Genomic DNA, 17305 nt, shown 5'->3' with positions numbered 1-17305 from the left:
ACAGAGGTACATGCTCAATCTGTGAATGGCAATATTCAGTCCCACAATTTCTAGGAGTTAGATGGCCATCTATTGGAGCAAGATATACAGATTCAGCGGCAGCCATTTGTCAATCAAGCAGGAGTGACACTTTCCTGTTTAAAAAAATCACTTGTTTTAACCTGTGGTAAAAAATGCAGAGTCATCTGAGAATACCTAAACGGTTGGATAGTTCTGTACTAGCAATAGAAAACAGAAACTTTAAAGCATTTCTGTTCTTGAGTTATTTATATAAGTAACCCACATGACCCCCACTTTAAGCAATATAATTTCCCTTAAACTATTCATTTCACTCTTATAAAAAATCATGGCTATTGTAACGCTGTTTAATATAGAGTCAAGGCATGTTATTATAATGTATGATTCTATTTTTGATTCAAATAAAGTACCAATGAACACATTACCTTTTATAGTTTTTATAGTGTTCTTGGATATGCACTTTTCTCTTACTGCTTATCACATCTCTCACACCTCCTCAGGCATCCAGATTTTTCTCTGTCTCACAGCTAAAATATTCTAAATTGGAGAGCAATTTGTAGTGACCCTCACTTTTGCATGAATTTTACAAAGTGTTCCATTAAATTCCATTGTGAGCCATCCCCTGTGTGTCTTTTCATTTCAAAGACTGGCCATTTCTCTTTTGTCAGAGCTAACAGGATTTTGAATGAGAATAAAATTTTTATCCTTATGCAGTGTAATCCAGAGGCCAGGAACAATAAAGCTTTTTTCCAGAGAAATACTATCTTTAAACACCCAGTAAAGGAGCAGCTTTGGAATATTCCACTTAATGCATGTAGACTCCATCACACACTTTGATATTATAATATCACAGCTATATTTCTCAAAAATACTGCAGTCTTTACCTTCTACACCTTTTGATCTTGCAGTAGACACCATCAGACCTCAAAACACAGGTTTTTTAAAAGGCTGTTTTTAAGCAAAAACAACTGAGTAGACTATTCTGTTATCTTAGTGCAATCATTTTCATCCTTTCTTTGCTTCTTCTACAGTTATCATGTGATGTAAAATTGGACCCCCGCCCAGAATATCATCGGTGCATTCTGACTTGGCATCACCAAGAACCACTACCTTGGGCACAGAGTACAGGTTAGTGCCCAGTCACACAGACTGGCAGACACACTCACACGGGTCCTTGCCCTCCTACATATATGTCTGAAAACAACTGAGCATCTCTACATGTTTTTTCATGTAGCCTTCCTTATGCAGACTGATTTGCTAACATACTTGTGCGCATGCATGCATGTACATTGGGACGAAATTCAATCATGATATGACTTGCCAACTTAACCATTAAAACTTCCTTTATCTGAATAACCTGCCTTTATACACGCACAGACACACACAAATACACCTATATGCTTGTATATGTGTACACATTTCCTTTTTATAAAATCCATTCGTGCTTACTTGCACTCACCAGCACATTTATTTACTTTTGCTCTTGTGCATGTACTAAATGAACACAAGTTGGGGCATAGGTAGGAACAATACAAATAAAAGAAGTGTGATTCTAGCTGAACTGGAAAAATAGAAAAGAGAGCAGGGGCTGTATGTATTCTCTTAAAGCAGATTAAGACTTTTATTAGTCATGCTTGCCACCTAGGGATACTTCTGAATACTCAAGTGCAGTAGAGGTAAATACTATAAATACTTTTTTGGCTGTATGCTGCCAGAAGACTGACTCTGCCAGTTTCTCAAGAGATTCGGGTCCTTAAGCAACTAATTGTCTTTTTGCTACATCCAAATTGTTCAGTACAAAGCACTATATACAAGTCTCCACAGGGAAAACATGAGCTCAAATGTATCTTACTGTTTACTCGGAGAAAGTTTTTACCATTGACTCACAAGATTACACAGTCTCTGACATATTTCCAGGTATAAGTCAAGATATTACTTACATCTGTAATGCTGTAGTTGGTTTAACTCTGTTTCGTTGTACACCACTTCTTTCCTTATGCAGGCAGACTGTCTGGAATAATTTCTCTGTCAATCTAGAAGTTTGAAACCCAAGAAATTAAAGGGCATGAATTTTTACTGCATTTTTATTTTTTGTCAGTACTACTAAGACAATACTGTTTATTCTCAGGATGTTGTGAAGTTCAGTGTCCCAAAGAAACCCATTCTTTTGAGGTGGTATATGTTACGGATTTACGCAGCCATCTACCATAACAGGGTCCAACCCTAGGATCCCGCTGAAAACTGTGAAGTCCAAGTGAAGGTTTCCAATTCCTCTTTTATCAGTTCTCAGGTTACAGCTCAAGCTGGGTGCTTCTAGAGGGTGACCCCTACCCCAGATAGTGCCCTCCAGTTATACCCATACCACCCAGCACCCAGTCCGCAAGGCCAGTCACTTAATTCTGGTCGGTGGTCTCATCTCTTGATTTCTTACTGGTTTTCTTTGTTGCTAGGCTGGCCTTCTTCTGAAGTTACCTCATTCTCTTGGAATTGTTTCCTGGTCCTTATCTTCTTCATTCTGCTCACATCTGCTGGATTCAGCTGGTTCTGTGTTAGCAGCATTAGTTTTATCAAAAAGTTTACTCTCCCTCAGCCCTTGCGGCCTAAGGTTTCAACTACTTTAGCTACTAGTGCTAAGCTACTAAAGCTACTATTCAGAGAGAAGAATACAGTTAAACAAACTTATTCTATAACAGTATATTAAAAGCATTCTAGACTGGTTTCAGTCCTTGTACAATCGGAATTAGGTATACAAATTGAGAAATAAAGTAATTTTGCTAAGATTAGAAATTCCAACAAAAAAGCAACTTACTATGACAAGATATGAAGTACAGAAAATGTGGAAGGATGGATAGGAAAGCAATCAGCAAAGGGAATGAGAGTTTTGAGAGCCAGAGCAATGACAGGCTGACTAATTCTCTACAGAGTTCTCTGTTTCCATCCTTGGAACAGCGAGATGCCAGCTCTGTGAATAAGTTAGCAACATGACCATCTTTGTAAGAACAGTTCTTGTTTCCTGCATAGTGTGTTGCAGCGTTTGAAACTAACTGAAAACTTAACTGAAATTTTTCTCTCGCTCTCCTGTAGGGAATCAGATGAGCAGTCGTCTGATGAGTATGCGCAGTGCCAATGGACTGTTGATGCTACCTCCAAAGACAGAGCAGTATGTGGAGCTTCACAAGGGGGAGGTGGTGGATGTCATGGTCATTGGAAGGCTATGATGTCACCAGGAAGAGCGAAGCTTTGATGCATGTCCACATATCATTGACTGTATCCTGTAATATGCAACGGCACAGCTAGTTTTTCTGATTTGGATAAAAGTTGATCAGTATAGTCAACATCTTGAATTATATTTCAAATGGAATTTAAATAAATACCTTTTAAAAAAAAACTTTAAAACAAATCTTAACAAAGAAATTTATTCTGATTATATCAAAGCAACTTTTTCCTTTCCTTGCAATTGCTTTGTGTGTTCAATGCTAGTTCTAATAGCGGTAGCTTTTAGTAGACAGCAGTAGGTGCCTGCAGAACTTGTGTTTTTTCTCATCTTTAAGATACAACTACTTATGCTCTTAAAACAAGGCTGTCTGCTTATTTATACTAGCGTAGGCAACACTTGGATTTCCCTTATTAGTATGCTTCATAACCGCTTCACAGAGAGCTTCTGCTTGTTCTTTATCTTGTATCTCGTGTTGATGTGCACAGTGCCAAAAGCAGAGTGGCTGCACTGGGAACCCAATGAAGCCCCGAGGTTTCCTCACCTCGCTGCGCATTCAGGGATCTCTCTTGTCCCAGCAGCCACCCAGCTCAGTACTCTTGGGCAGTAACTGGATACCTTTTATTTCAACAAACAAAAAAATTGCTTCCTTAAGTGCTGACAGCCTTTTTAACCAATACATTTAAAAATGTACAGAACTAAAAACTAAAAAAAAATCAAAGACTGATCTTGTACAGATATTAGTGTTACCAGCATTCGTGTGGAAATTAAATGAGCAAAGAAATAAAACTAATGTTAAACAACTCTGTACCATAACATTTTCTGTAATGATATTGAAACTTAAATGAATAAAAAAAATCCTCAATCATTATTTAAAATTTCACCTGTTTAGCCTTGTTGTTTGAACCAAAAAAATAGTGGTTTAACACGGTATTCAGGGTGGGGGAAGAGGACAGGAAGGAAGGGAAAATAATATATGGAGTATAAGGCCTTCCCTCCTGTACAATATTGCAAATGAACTGAATATACAGAGTGAGTTCTTTCACTCATCTGTCAAGGGACAAAATGGAAGCACTGTTTGGGGAATTTTACAACTAGACTAGTCAAATCTGGAGAATATGGGGTTTTTCCCATCTAAATCGCATAGCAGTTGCAAACAGCCCTTGTGCTGCACTGTGTGGAATTTGATAGAGCAGTCTCCTTTTTTTTCTTTAGGAAATTCTCTTTTTGTTACTGGAACTACTCAGCCTTCACCAGATTATGTATTTTGGCAATTTCACATCTCATCTGGGATTAAGATCATAGCCGTGCCCTACAACACTTTGCTTCTTGGAGTTCATGGGTTAACTGCTATGCCATCAACTCCATTCATGAAGCCAGAACATTTGTCTATAGTATTTTTTGAAGACTTAGTCAGGGATGACACAGAAAACAGGGTTTAAATCCTGCCTGCCTCAGTGGACCAGAGCTGTAGTTCTCTGATAGAGGGCAGAGGGCTTCCCTGAGACCAGTTTTAAAACCAAACTTTGCTGTGCAACAGCCTGAATGCTCCCTGCACGGGCCATTGCAAAGTTTGAAGGCAGGTGAGCATCCACCATGTTCACAGGCACCCAGCAGCTGATTTTTCAGAAAAATAGTAACACAACTTACTGATCATATTTGTTCTGGACTACATGTCCATGTTTGTGATCTCTCTAAGTAGCAGCAGGATGGTGCAAAATTAAATTCATGAATGCCTGCATTTACTGTACCAAAATTGTAAACCACAGAAAAATGAAGAGAGAGGAGACTTAACTCATCTCTGAGAAATAATGTAGAACACTGCCTATTAAAATCCAAAGGATTATTATAGAGTTAGGAGTTATTACAGGCAGCACATATAATGAAAATTGGAAATTTATAAAGGACACTAGTAAGAACAATGTGAGGGAAGATTGTTCATGCAATTGGAGATGCTAGACAAAGATAAAAGATGTGAGGAAACGTAGCCAGAAATATCTTGGGTCTGGTTTACATTAAAACCATTACTCAAATATGGCAGAGAAGAGTTGGCACAATGCTGTGTATAATGCATGGCGCTATTTAAACCACATGTCAACATCATAACAATTAACTACCATTGTAACGAATAAAGCATTTAGAGGTTAATCAAGATCATTTTTTTCCAAATCACTGATAAAATAAACTGCCTTAGCCACTCTACTATCTTTTGTAAACCCCTCTGCCCAGTGTTCAAAGTTTTATGCAAGAAAACAAGCTTCACACTTTCTGAGATGCTCATCCTTCATTAACACTGAAGGCCATAAAAGCATGTTGGAGAGGTAACTCTGGGAGTAGTGTAATAAATCATTATTACCACTGTGTCTCAATTATCAAGCCTAAATTCTGAAGAATTTGCCTTGGTGGTTGTAATATCAATTGATATAAATGTGGTATAAATAGATGAATTCAAATCACTTTTTTATTTTCAACACTCCCTACTCACAGTTTCATGGAAGATTGGAAGATTCAGAAAAGAAATCAAGAACAAACGGATCTTCAAGTATGTGGTTGCTTTGGTTCAAGGACTGAGACTTGCAAATGGAAACATTTTAAGGAATATTTTCACTATTTTTACTTCTCTAGATAAGGTTTTAGCACAACCAAAATAGTAACTTACTTATCAACAAGAAGTAATGCCAGCAATGACAGAAGATAAGGTTAGTATTCCAGTATTTGTAGTTTTCTTCTTACAGCATTTTCTTCAGCACCTATACATGGGAATGACCATACACAGTGAGTCCCATTCATCCAGCTGGGATAATCCTATGGTGACCTACAAATCATACAGCAACTTTTATATCCTGGCTAGCTGGTACCAAAACCTTGATTGTACACCTGGATGTGAAACATCATTCAAAAGTTGGCTGTATTCAATCAGATAAATAGAATAATAGACTGGCCTCTTCCAAATACTGATTTCAGGACTTTAATTACAGAAATTACAAAGTTAATTCTATCTTGATATTAAAATATGCTAAACTTTAAATGTCTTTGATCTGTGGGTAGTTATTATAGATCTGTATGACTCCGGAGATTACTAATTAACATAGAATCTGTAGCCTTTTTGATTCTTGAGCTGAAGGGTTGCACTTAAAACATATTATAACATGGGTACTGCTTAAGGACAATATGCAACTAGAATCGCCCAGCAGGTTCTGCCTTTGTCCTCCCCAGCTTGCCACTCTGCACCAAGTGCTAAAGGTTGTCTTTAGTGACATGTCTCAGTCCAGAAGACGTGGTGCTTGCCTCATGCCTGGTAAAGATGGTCTTCATGCCACAGTCAGTCTGCACATTCCCTGCACTGACCACAGAAGTGCACAGTACAGTGACTGGAATCACCCTTTCCTTCCAGTTGCCTTGGTTCCAAGTCTGTCAGCATTGGGATGGCACATGCCAGCCTCGTTGCCTTCGTCTGGCAGCAGTGTTCAGGGCCTGCTGCAAGTCATGCCCAGGAAAATTCTTCAGGCTGACACCTCTGCCAGCCCTTGCAGAGCAGGAACTATGTCTGAGAGTTGAGACTTTGGAGAGGCATCTCATTTTGGAAAGCAGCTACCAGGCTAAGGTGGCCCAGCACTTCTGTGGCCCTCTGTTATCTAATATTCAGCTTCTCAAAAACAGCACTGTCACCTGAACTGTTTGTGAGGTTTTGTGTTAGGTAAGAAAAATAGCCATTAAATCAAAACAAAATAAACATATCACAGCTTTTTTTTCTTACATGATAACAGCACTGCAGTGCTTCCATGTACCTGTATTTGCAGTTGACAAAGAGAAGACAGGCAAAGTGAGGGTCAGATAGCAAAAAGCTGTAAGTATTGGTTAATGCTGAAGACACATGTCAGGAAATGCGTAAAGATTCATCAACAACCAAGTTCAATAGTGGTTTTAAAGGCAGAGTCTCCTTCTTGGATACATTTATTTGGAATAGTTAGATATATAGCTTTGTACTTTCCCTGAGGAACTAGGTGGGAGAATGTGAGAGCACCAAATGAGGAGTCAGAGCCCAATTCAGGCCAGGTTATCAAGCAGTATATTGGCCTGATATGTAATGACTCTTATACTGTTCCTCATCTGACGAGAAACTAGGAAGGAAGAGGGTAGATGTTAAAACGCTGAAGCAGAAAACTTGCCAAAAATTTTCCTTAGCTGCAAAATTGAACCTATTTTTTAATATCAGAAAAACAGATTGAAGTTGTCTGTCATTTATGCTGACACTTTCCAAACATTTATAATAGACTTTTAACCCAAATAAATTCAGGAATATATTCCCAACTCAACATTTCTTTTGTGAGATTATTTTACACAGTTCTCAAAATTCCATGTAAGAAACTCTTTTCTTAAATGCTTTATATCTATGGTAGTCTCCCTGCTGAAGCTAAAGTCAGCTGGTGTTACTCCCATGAAAAAGCCAAATCTTGGCACTACAGGTTAGGCAGGGAAGGGCAATTATGCATGCAGTCAGAGAAAGCAGAGACATTTCTAGGAGAGGGGTACAACAAGGTGGTCAAAGTCACAACTATTGATGAAGAAAAAGAATTTGCAATGGGGAGAACGGTTGCAGCAGCTGATGATCATTAAAGCAGCAATCTGTTGAATAGAAACTATATGTTTCCCATAGCAGTATTTGGTCAGTACATTGAAATTAAGTGCCTTAACCTCATGATGAAGAACATGAGCTCAAATAACTGTCACTCCTGATTGGTTTGGCAACCTAAAGCCAGCCAGTCTCAAAAGACAAAACACAGCATTTGCACCCATTCAGCATGATACTGTCAACAGCTGAACTTCTATATTTACTCAGAGTGAAAAAAAAATCCACATTGTTGTTTCTTCTATGTTTTCTTTTATGGATTTTTTTTATGGTCTTTTTTTTCAAACTTGACTTTTGTTTTCTAGTAAGTATAACTCAGCCTCCACCCAGAAAGATGAGTCCCCATGGTGGATTTAAACTCAGCAGAGAAATGCAGACACTTCTTGGCTAATTCACGGGGAGGCAAAGCCTGTGGGTTTTGCAAATGTTACAGCCTCATGATGTGCTGCTAGTTGCATGTTTTCCAAAAGGGCTTAGTGACTCATATTCAGCATTAGATTAAGATTTGCTCTGTGCATTCATGCCATATTGCACACAAGCTGACAAAGCTCTTGGAATATAAAGCCTTCAAAAGGGCAATGCACAGATGCTCAGTAGCTCTCTAGGTGTCGTCAGACTGGTCTGGCTGGGATTACTTGCTCCATCCCAGCACTGTACGGGACATCCAGCATGCTCTGTCCCTATGCAAGGACTTCTGCATTTGCATAGGCCCAATTTGGGTTTAAAAATACAGGCAGCCAACTTAGTTTTTGCAGAGTTAATTCACAAGCAAAACCAAAACCCAATTGTACACCATTAACTCCACAGATAATCTGAACATATCAGAGAAAGCAAATGCACTGGCATGGTCTTGATAAACAGAGATTCAAAAGTAGAAATAAAGTAACTTCAGGAAAAGTGTAAGAGAAGATGGAAGGCAAGTATATACCCGTGCAAAAACTACCTTAGAAACAACAGCAGGGTAGGAACTCAAAACTGATTTACTTCTTTTGTAGATGTGGAAAACTGCTAGATTGAGAGCCACATCCAGAGACACTTGCTTCCATGAAAAAAAAAAAAAAAAATCATATTGCAATGCTGACATGTTACCAGCCACTGGCACACAAAAATGGTCCCACTGGATTAACAGGGAAACATGCAAAGTGGCTTTTTGTCAGTACCTGACATGCTCCTCATGTGGATTTTACTGTGGCCCAAAGCAGTCTGAAAGGATGTCATTACCTAACAGAAAGCAGAATGATCAGCAGACCAAAGAAGAGTTAGCACATCAAGGATGTAAAGCTTTTCAAAAACAACATAACACATTATTACCTGTCTGACAAGAGCATTTCCTAACTGGGATGTTTGTCTGTTGTGACAAAATAACTGGTGACTTCATCATTTTGAAATGTTGTGCTGGTTGGAGCACTAAGGGGGACTTAGTTCTGCAATGATGTACAGGAGAAGGCAGCTTCTGTGGGACTACTCGAGAAACTGCTGAGAAAGAGACAACATAATGCCAGAAATTTCCCTGTGCTGTGTTGCCTGTACACCTTTAGATACTTCTTTTTCCTTTTAAATCTCCTCCTTGCAAAAAAAAGAGTCCAATGGTTCACCTGTTAGGAGGCGCATGAATGCATGGCAAGCAGATAATAATCCACCTTCCAAATACTCCCCCAGCACCCATGGTGTTTGTGTCAAGAAATCCCACATTTTCACAGTGTGAAGCAGCCTCCTCTGTTTTGTTCTGAATCTGCCACCTCCTACTTCTGTTTGATGCCTCTGAGCTTTTGCATTGGAGCACACAGAGAAGTCACCCTCATTTTGCCACCCATAGTTTAATAGGTGGTTGCCATCTGGATTAAGAGTCCTAATCTATGTAGTCTGCCCTTTGTGGTCATGTCTTGTCTCCAGGTCTCCATAAATTGGACGATCCCTGTTGCTCCTCTTTGCACCCTTTTCAGTTTTGCTTTATTATTTCTGAGACAAGGAGACCAGAACTGCATCACTATCTCACGTAACCACATAATGATGACTTCTGTTTGTTCTCTACTTCCAGTAGTCAATTTTTGTTCTTCAGGGCTTCTGACCAGTGAGTTTTTATGGATCTTAAAATACAGATAACCTTAAAGCCTCATTCTTAATTGGTACTAGTCAACCTAGGAACAGCAGTTATAATGACAGTTTAGGAAAATATTTTCCTCATACGCATCATTTTACTTTTTTCTGTGCTGAATTTCCTCATCTGTTTTAACTCACTTCCACTCAATTTTGAACAGTCCAACTGCAGTTCTTGGTCCTGGTTAATCAGTAACTTCCTTTAATTTAGTTGCCTTTAATTTAATCTGATAATGGGGACTGCAATCATTACCTCAGTTGCGGATCTGTTCCATACTGTGTGAAAAGACCTGCTTTGGTGGCCTGACAGATATGCTGCAATATTGATACTTTACCTTATTATGCTTGATTTTTTTCTTGTGGTTTATTGCCAGCTGGATTGCCCACTGGTGCTGACAGGCTCTTCAGCTCTGCTCTTGTTTCAGGATGATGTTGCATTACTTTGGGCAACTGCCATCTGACCTAACAAACCCCACCTAAGGCAAGAACACCCTCATGCATATGTGGAAAAGCTGCAGTGAAAAAAATTCGGCTTAATATCTTCCTATAGCTTTCTCGTATATGGATGAGGTTGCTGGAACAGGCACGTTCCTGGTGAAGGCTGGTGGTCAGCCACCTGGGCTGTAGCTCTGCAGAGCCCTGTGGTGGGTGCATGTGCCGCACTCGAGGGAATTAGCTCACAGGAACGTGTAGGCGAGTGAACTGGAGCCAATGCTGATTACGGCTGGTTGTTTCTGGCATACTGTGTCTTTCTGCAAGCACAGCCTGCTGGGGCTTTTGTGTCAGCGCTAGGTACCTATTCATCACTAAAGGTATTGAATAATGAAAAAAAAAATGGCCTGAGAGCTACTTATCTTCCAGTCTTTCAGGAGGGGAGAGGTATACATGCAGATGCAATGGTACTTGAACCTATCTGAATAAAAGATAGTTAGCTGGCACTGTACATCCATGACTGACTTTCTGTAATTTACTTCCTACTGGTCAAATCCAAACAATTTGCCCAATGTGCTATGAAAAGCCAGAGAACAGAGCAGAAGACAGGACTTAATATGCTCTTGGCAGCCTGCGTTGCTAAGGAATCATGCTGCTGCCTACTCCATTAATTGGAGTTTTTCTAAGAGGTGGTCGCTAGGGTTAGCTTAAAACAAAACAATAGCAAAAATAACAGTCCTTTGTTAAGGGGTGGGATAAAAAGCACACACACAAAGGAGCACAGAGAGGATGGCAGGTGGGCGAACCCGAATAGCACCCTGCCCCAGGTACTCCCAGGCCCATAGCAGGAGCCACCAGCCCATCAAAGGCCCATCTCCACAATCCCAGAGGAGCACAAAGGCACAGTGGCAGGTGGGAACCCAAGTTAAGGACTTGGGGACTTAAGGGGACAGTCCTGGCTGGGTCCCTCCCAGGGCTGTCCCAGGGGTGCCTCAGCCCCTGCCCAGGCCTGGAACCCATCAACACGAGGCAATGGGAGAGGGCTCTCACCATCACCTTTCAGACTATGGGAGTTTACTGCCTGGGAGTGCAAGGACACATTATGGAATGCAAGGGAAAATCATTTTAGGATTGTACAAGATTTATGGGATGTTAAGGAGGAAACCAAAAGTGGTGAAAGGAGTGGGTATAGGGGCTTTGGGGAGAAACAGATGCAGGAAAATGAAGGGATAAAGGAATAAAAAGGGCTGTTCAAGTGTAAACAGTTATGCTTGTCTGGCCATGCCTTGTGCCCTGCCCCATCACCATAGTCTGCGCTGTCTTATTAAATGTCATTTCTAACTCTTTTTCCTGGGTGAGGAAGAGGCAAGGCTGTGGGAGGAGCTAGCTACCAGTGGGGGGCCAGGGGACATGACACAACAGAGCATCATACAGAAATGCTTTTTCAGGTGTGAAAATGTTATTATCCTGCACTACAAGAGTCCTTGTGGCTCTCCTGCTTCCTAACACTGCGTTAGCTCAGACTCTCCTTCCGCTGGTATCCGCATACCACGCTTACTGCACAGTCCAAACAAGGGCTGAGTATATGTGTGGATTTGGGGTAGGAAAACAGGACTTGCACCTTCCATGGGTCAGGCAAGAGCTGTGACCACTTGACTGTGGAGCCAGTCTCCTCCAGCTCACTAGTGGTGATGTTCACAATTACATTTCCATTGGCTAGAGAGGGAAAGGCAATTCAGTGTTGAAAAAGCACTTGTTAGTGGTGGTATTGCTAAAGCAATGCTATTTATCCTTCCCCAGTCATGTGTATTACAGAGCTGAAATCCAGATGGGAAGGAAAAGCACTATTTTTTTCCATGCTGGATCAGAGTTGTCTTGTATAGTGGAGAGTATAGAAAGCATTTCTGCTGGACATTGCTATGTCTGTGCATAGTGTTACCAGACAGTCCAGAAACTGTGCTAGGGTGGGCACTACCTAAGCAAGGGAGGATGTGTATCTACCCAAAGGAGACTGTGTGCCTGCAAAGCAGATTGCACAACAGTTCTTCAGACTGTCAGAAACATAACTCTCATTTTGCCCTATCAATTCTGCTTCAACCAGCCTGGTGCTCAGTCACGGCCTTGAGCCCTGTCCAAGCACCAGGCTGAGTTAGAAGCAGCAGTGTTATCACATAAGGTGAAAAAAAGGAGCTAACATCATAGGTTAATTATTACATCACCTGGCTGATCTAAAAGGTTACTCTGGCAAAGGAATGTATAGAGAGAAGCTAAAATTTACAAACCAGAACAAGACACATGAATGCAAGCTCCATTTTAAATTGACTCATTAACACTCAGGCCAGGGCCCTGAGTGCACCAATAGGCCTTAACTGCCCTGACCAGCCTCACCTGGGATCTGCAACCCACACCCCTGCCCATGGGTCTGGGAGCTACACTTAAGCCCTGGCTTGGGCACCTCCTAGTCCTTGTTTGAGAGAGGCTCTAGGTGTATTTAGGGCTATCTCAGACTCCTGTGTGAACTTCCTTGGACATCTGTCCCAGTTCTGTCTCTAGTCCTGCCTCCTGCTGCTCATGACTGGACTCCTGGAACACAGTCTCAGGATGGACTCCAGACCTGGTTCTGTACCTTGTCTTGTCTGTGCCTGTCAGTAGACCCTTTTATCACTGTCCTGCTCAGCCCTTTCACTTTGATTTCTGCAGGATGGAAGGGCTATGGCTTGACTGTTCAAGGCAATGCCTCTGATGAGGTCAGCCTTGGCTCCCAGTGCATCGTCCTTGTTGGAGCAAACCAACTCTTGCTGTTCCCTGGCAGCCCGCACTGCATGGACAATACCTATGCAAAAATCTCTGATGTTATCATGCCCTTAATGTGCCAGTGTTACAGGTGAATCCATGCTACCTGTTACCCCTATGCCTTGATGCAATCAAGAAATGGAATTGCTGCCAGGACTGGTGAGAGCACAAACGAGGTAATGTATTGTGATGCCAGCAGTGATGGGGCTGAGTTCTTACAAACCACCCTGCCTGACTTTTACAACAAAACTTGCTGCCTCATGTACATGCATTCAGGTACCACTTCTCTTCATATCATCACTTCTTAAAGAAACTCAAGCGGCGAAACCATATCATCGAGACCGTGCCTGATGATGCTGCCAATCATGGGGTTTTAGTACTGGGAGAATTCCAGTGGGCTCTGCAGAAGTGACTACCACACTCGTGGCCTCTCTTTTCTTAGACATACTCCTCTGTGTAAGAAATGGATTGACCTAAGTGAAACAAGGTATGAATGGGAAGTGGAAGTCTACTATATCTATTTTTTCAAAAAAAACAGTGGCAGGGTGTTTCTATTCTACTTGGCATTCTGCCACTTACTGAGCAGTTGTGAACAAATCACTTAACTTTGTATCTACTTAATAGAAATTAGCTGTTTATTAAAGACTTGTGAAATGTAATTAATGAGTAACCTTGAATATTTTTTTCCCCTCAATGAGTCAATCAGTATTATGCTACTTATTCTCCAGTTTCTGTGTTACAGTCAGCCTGGTCAGCTGCTGGAGAATTTCTACTTCAGAGCATCTACTAAGTCCTGCCCTCCTCTTGACAAAATATGTGATCCAAGAGGTGTGAAGATAAAGTTACCACCTAGCACTAAGAACAGTCCAAGGGCTTCTACTGTTATTTGCAAAGTATGTCACTATACTCATGTAAAAAATACATCAAAAAAAAAAAATCTTAACAGTGGCAAAAATATACAAGGTTACTTATAAACAAAAATAACATAATGAAGTATAGAATATCATGTGCAAACTAGTGGTTTTAGATTCACAGACCCTTTTTCCTTAAATGAGTAAAAGAGGAGTCAAGAGCTGTGAGAAAGCCTTAGTAAGCTTCCCTTTACACTTGAGATTGCATGTTCTTAAAACTGTGTGGTTTACAGGGAAGAGGTTCTGCTGTTTAGTAGTATAATAAAACCTATCAGGAAGAATTATGTTTGTTTCTTTTCATCATCATTGGGAGGAGCTAACATATAAGCTTTTTTATCTCTAATTTCTTTAACTTGTAAATTTATTTTTGTTTTTTGTATAGGGAAAATGAATAGTAAGTTTGATTTTAAGAGCATCAGTTCAAGTCAGGAGTCTTTTATGGGTGACCTTCAGAAACTTCTTAGGCAAGGAGAATATGGTCCTTTTACCTCTGTTCCCATCTTCGAGAGCAAGTTTGTCGAGGTAAAAAGTAATGCAAATGAAATTAATTTGGCATGGTCAAGATAAAATTGCTTGCAATAATTACCCTTTTTTTCCTCCATCAGCTCAACAGGTATTCCATATCTGTTCATTCTCACTATTTTTATTCTCTGTTTACTCTACATGTATGGATATGTGTCTCTACTTCTGTAGAGTCATTATGTTCATGCTTTAAAGGCAATAGTCCAGAAACCCAGCAACAGCAATGCTGCAAATCAGAGGAGGACAAAGAGCGATGTTTTCACCCTTCCTTGTAAGCACCTACTCCTTCCTATAGCAACAGCTAGGACTGTTCTAGCAAATTTCTGTGCTATCTCACTAAGGTTTTTAGCCCTCAACATCAGTTCAACCTAGACTAAATGGCAGCCAGCCTTTCCCAGGCAATCTCTCCCCACTTGCAGCTCCTAGAATCTTTGCAGGCAATATCACTATCCTGCCGGTCACCTACCCCAAGTACTGGCCTAAGAGCCCTGCAAGACTCTGGCAACAGTCTATATTGCTACAATACTATATTCACAGCATGTCTAAAATATCTGAATTCTATTTACATGATGTAGCTCAACAGTGTTTCTCATGGGGTTTCATTACCTCACCTTGTGATAATTGCAACATCCTTTGGTCTTGCCTTGATTAATTCATACTTGCATTGTTGATACACATGCAGAATGTTAATTAGATAGAGTCTTTGTTTTCAAGGTACTTTATGATTTATCCCTGAATTATTTATCAGACCTCATTTACTATCAAGGAAGCAGCTGCCCTAACCAATCAACCCAAGAAAATAGCAACATTACTGACTCATTTACATTAAAATGAAAAAAAAATAAAATAAAAGGGCATTTGATCTTTTTTACATACTGTGTCTCACACTTGGGAGGAGATTCTATAGGTATCAACAAACTCAATGCACTGTTCTCCCTCAAATTCCTTCTTAGAAAACACTTTTTCTTTGATGCCTCAAATGCTGATAGCAGTACACAGCATGTGATTCAATCATACTTACCAACTTATTCTTATCTCCTTGTATTTTCTTATTTTTCTCTTTCTATAATTTCGTGTCTTACACATAAATTACTTGGGATCTTTTTTCATTCTGTGTTTGTACAGCACCTAGCAGGATCCTAGTTCATAACCAGGTCTCATTAATATTACAGTAATGCTGACAAAGACAGTGAATCATCAGAACAGAGTGCCTCTTCCATCATGTTTACACTAGGAGAAATTCAAGATAATGGTACTCGAGGTTTCTGACCACAGCAATCAGATACTCAACACTTTAGACTACACAAGAGCCAGTGATTTCCAGTCCTCCTTTATCCTTACTCAACTTCTTTTCTTTCTTGTCATTCATACACATTCCTTTCTCATTATTCCACATTGCCCTCCCTCCTCACCAACCCAGTACATAAGCTCAAGATTCCCCAAGCCAAAACACCATTAAATGTATTGGTAGCATATTCTCTGAGAGATCATGTGGCAAACGTCAGTGTTGATGGGGCTTTTTTTTTTTTCCCTTCTGTTCAGGTTAATCAAAGAGGAGAACCAATTTCTATCCATAACCGACCCAGCCCAGTGACAATCGGCATCTGTGCTGTCAATCCCAGTTCACCAATACCGAATGCAATGCTGGTAGCACACGAGGTACCCATGTTCCCACAGGAAAGTATGACAAACTTCTGGAAACTCTCAGAGCAGCCATCCCATATGGAACAGCTAGCACTTACCAGGTGAGTTAGCACTGAGAAGGGTTAAATATTTATTTGAAGAGTAAATACAAAATATGAATGTAATTCCCATTTCCATGCAGTGTTTTTCTTCTTTTAAGGGTCAGTTCATTAACAGACCTCATATTTGCACTGGGTTTTTGTCCCAGCACCAACTCCATAAAGTTAGGAGAAACATTTAAGTATACGTCTTTAGCCTCCACTCCAGTCATTATTTCAGGCCAATGCTACCCACATGTGTATAGATAGATGATGACTAAAAATACTTAATAAACCTTTCCTAAATATAACAGAAACTGAAAGCTGCCAGGAAGATTGGAGGTACAGGACTGTCAGGGAATAAGGCAGTGAAATAAAGGCATTACAGAGAAGACAACTTCCTTTGCCTCCACTCTGTGCACTGCTGCCCAGCATTTCTTTCACAATCAGCTAGAGGCACTCTGAAGAGTGTCCAAATCCACTCGGCAGCTTCTTCCTATTCCAGTTTCTCACTTCTAGACTTATTCTATCTGTAGGTCTGACACACACAGTATCTTTTTTGAGAGGAACCTCCGCTTGTGCTTAATGATGTTTCCCTTTTTTTTAAAGGTTCTTCCCCTTGAAGTTTGTGGAACTCTCTGTCCACAGCACAGATAAGCATCACTTCATGTTAAAATTAGTAAATGGCCGTTCCTATTATCTAGAGCTCTGTGCTCCACCGGGCCAGCAACAGCACCTATTCCACCGGTGGCTGCAGCTCATCTCTCTCCTGAAGCCCCCAGAAAATACCAGCATTACCGAAGTTGATGTAAAGCGCAAGAATTCTGGCATGTGCCACAAGAAAGCTCCCAGCCCAGAAAAACCATCAGAAAATGTGAGTCTTTAGAAAATAGGTATCTAAAATTCAAGCTGACCAATCAGAAAATACTACTTGTGCCTATATTCTTTACTGTTTCTCAAGTCAACG

General features: G+C 40.5%; 1 protein-coding gene across 25 annotated transcripts in view; it reads left to right on the top strand.

Annotated features, from left to right (window-relative positions):
- GPHN (gephyrin) overlaps positions 1-4110 on the top strand; it is a 293302-nt gene extending 289192 nt beyond the window's left edge. For all 25 annotated transcript variants that reach the window (XM_042790904.1, XM_042790910.1, XM_042790897.1 and 22 more), the window contains 2 exons: positions 1050-1146; positions 3103-4110. In XM_042790904.1, the coding sequence (XP_042646838.1) occupies positions 1050-1146; positions 3103-3236 (231 nt within the window). In that variant the 3' untranslated portion in view covers positions 3237-4110. The remainder of the gene's footprint in view (positions 1-1049; positions 1147-3102) is intronic.
- Positions 4111-17305: the final 13195 nt, after the last annotated feature.

This window comes from Tyto alba, unplaced genomic scaffold, assembly GCF_018691265.1.
Source record: "Tyto alba isolate M040663 unplaced genomic scaffold, T.alba_DEE_v4.0 Super-Scaffold_18, whole genome shotgun sequence".
Lineage (NCBI taxonomy): Eukaryota > Metazoa > Chordata > Aves > Strigiformes > Tytonidae > Tyto > Tyto alba.
The sequence above is the reverse complement of the archived record's forward strand: the minus strand, read 5'-3'. Positions and strand labels throughout refer to the sequence as shown.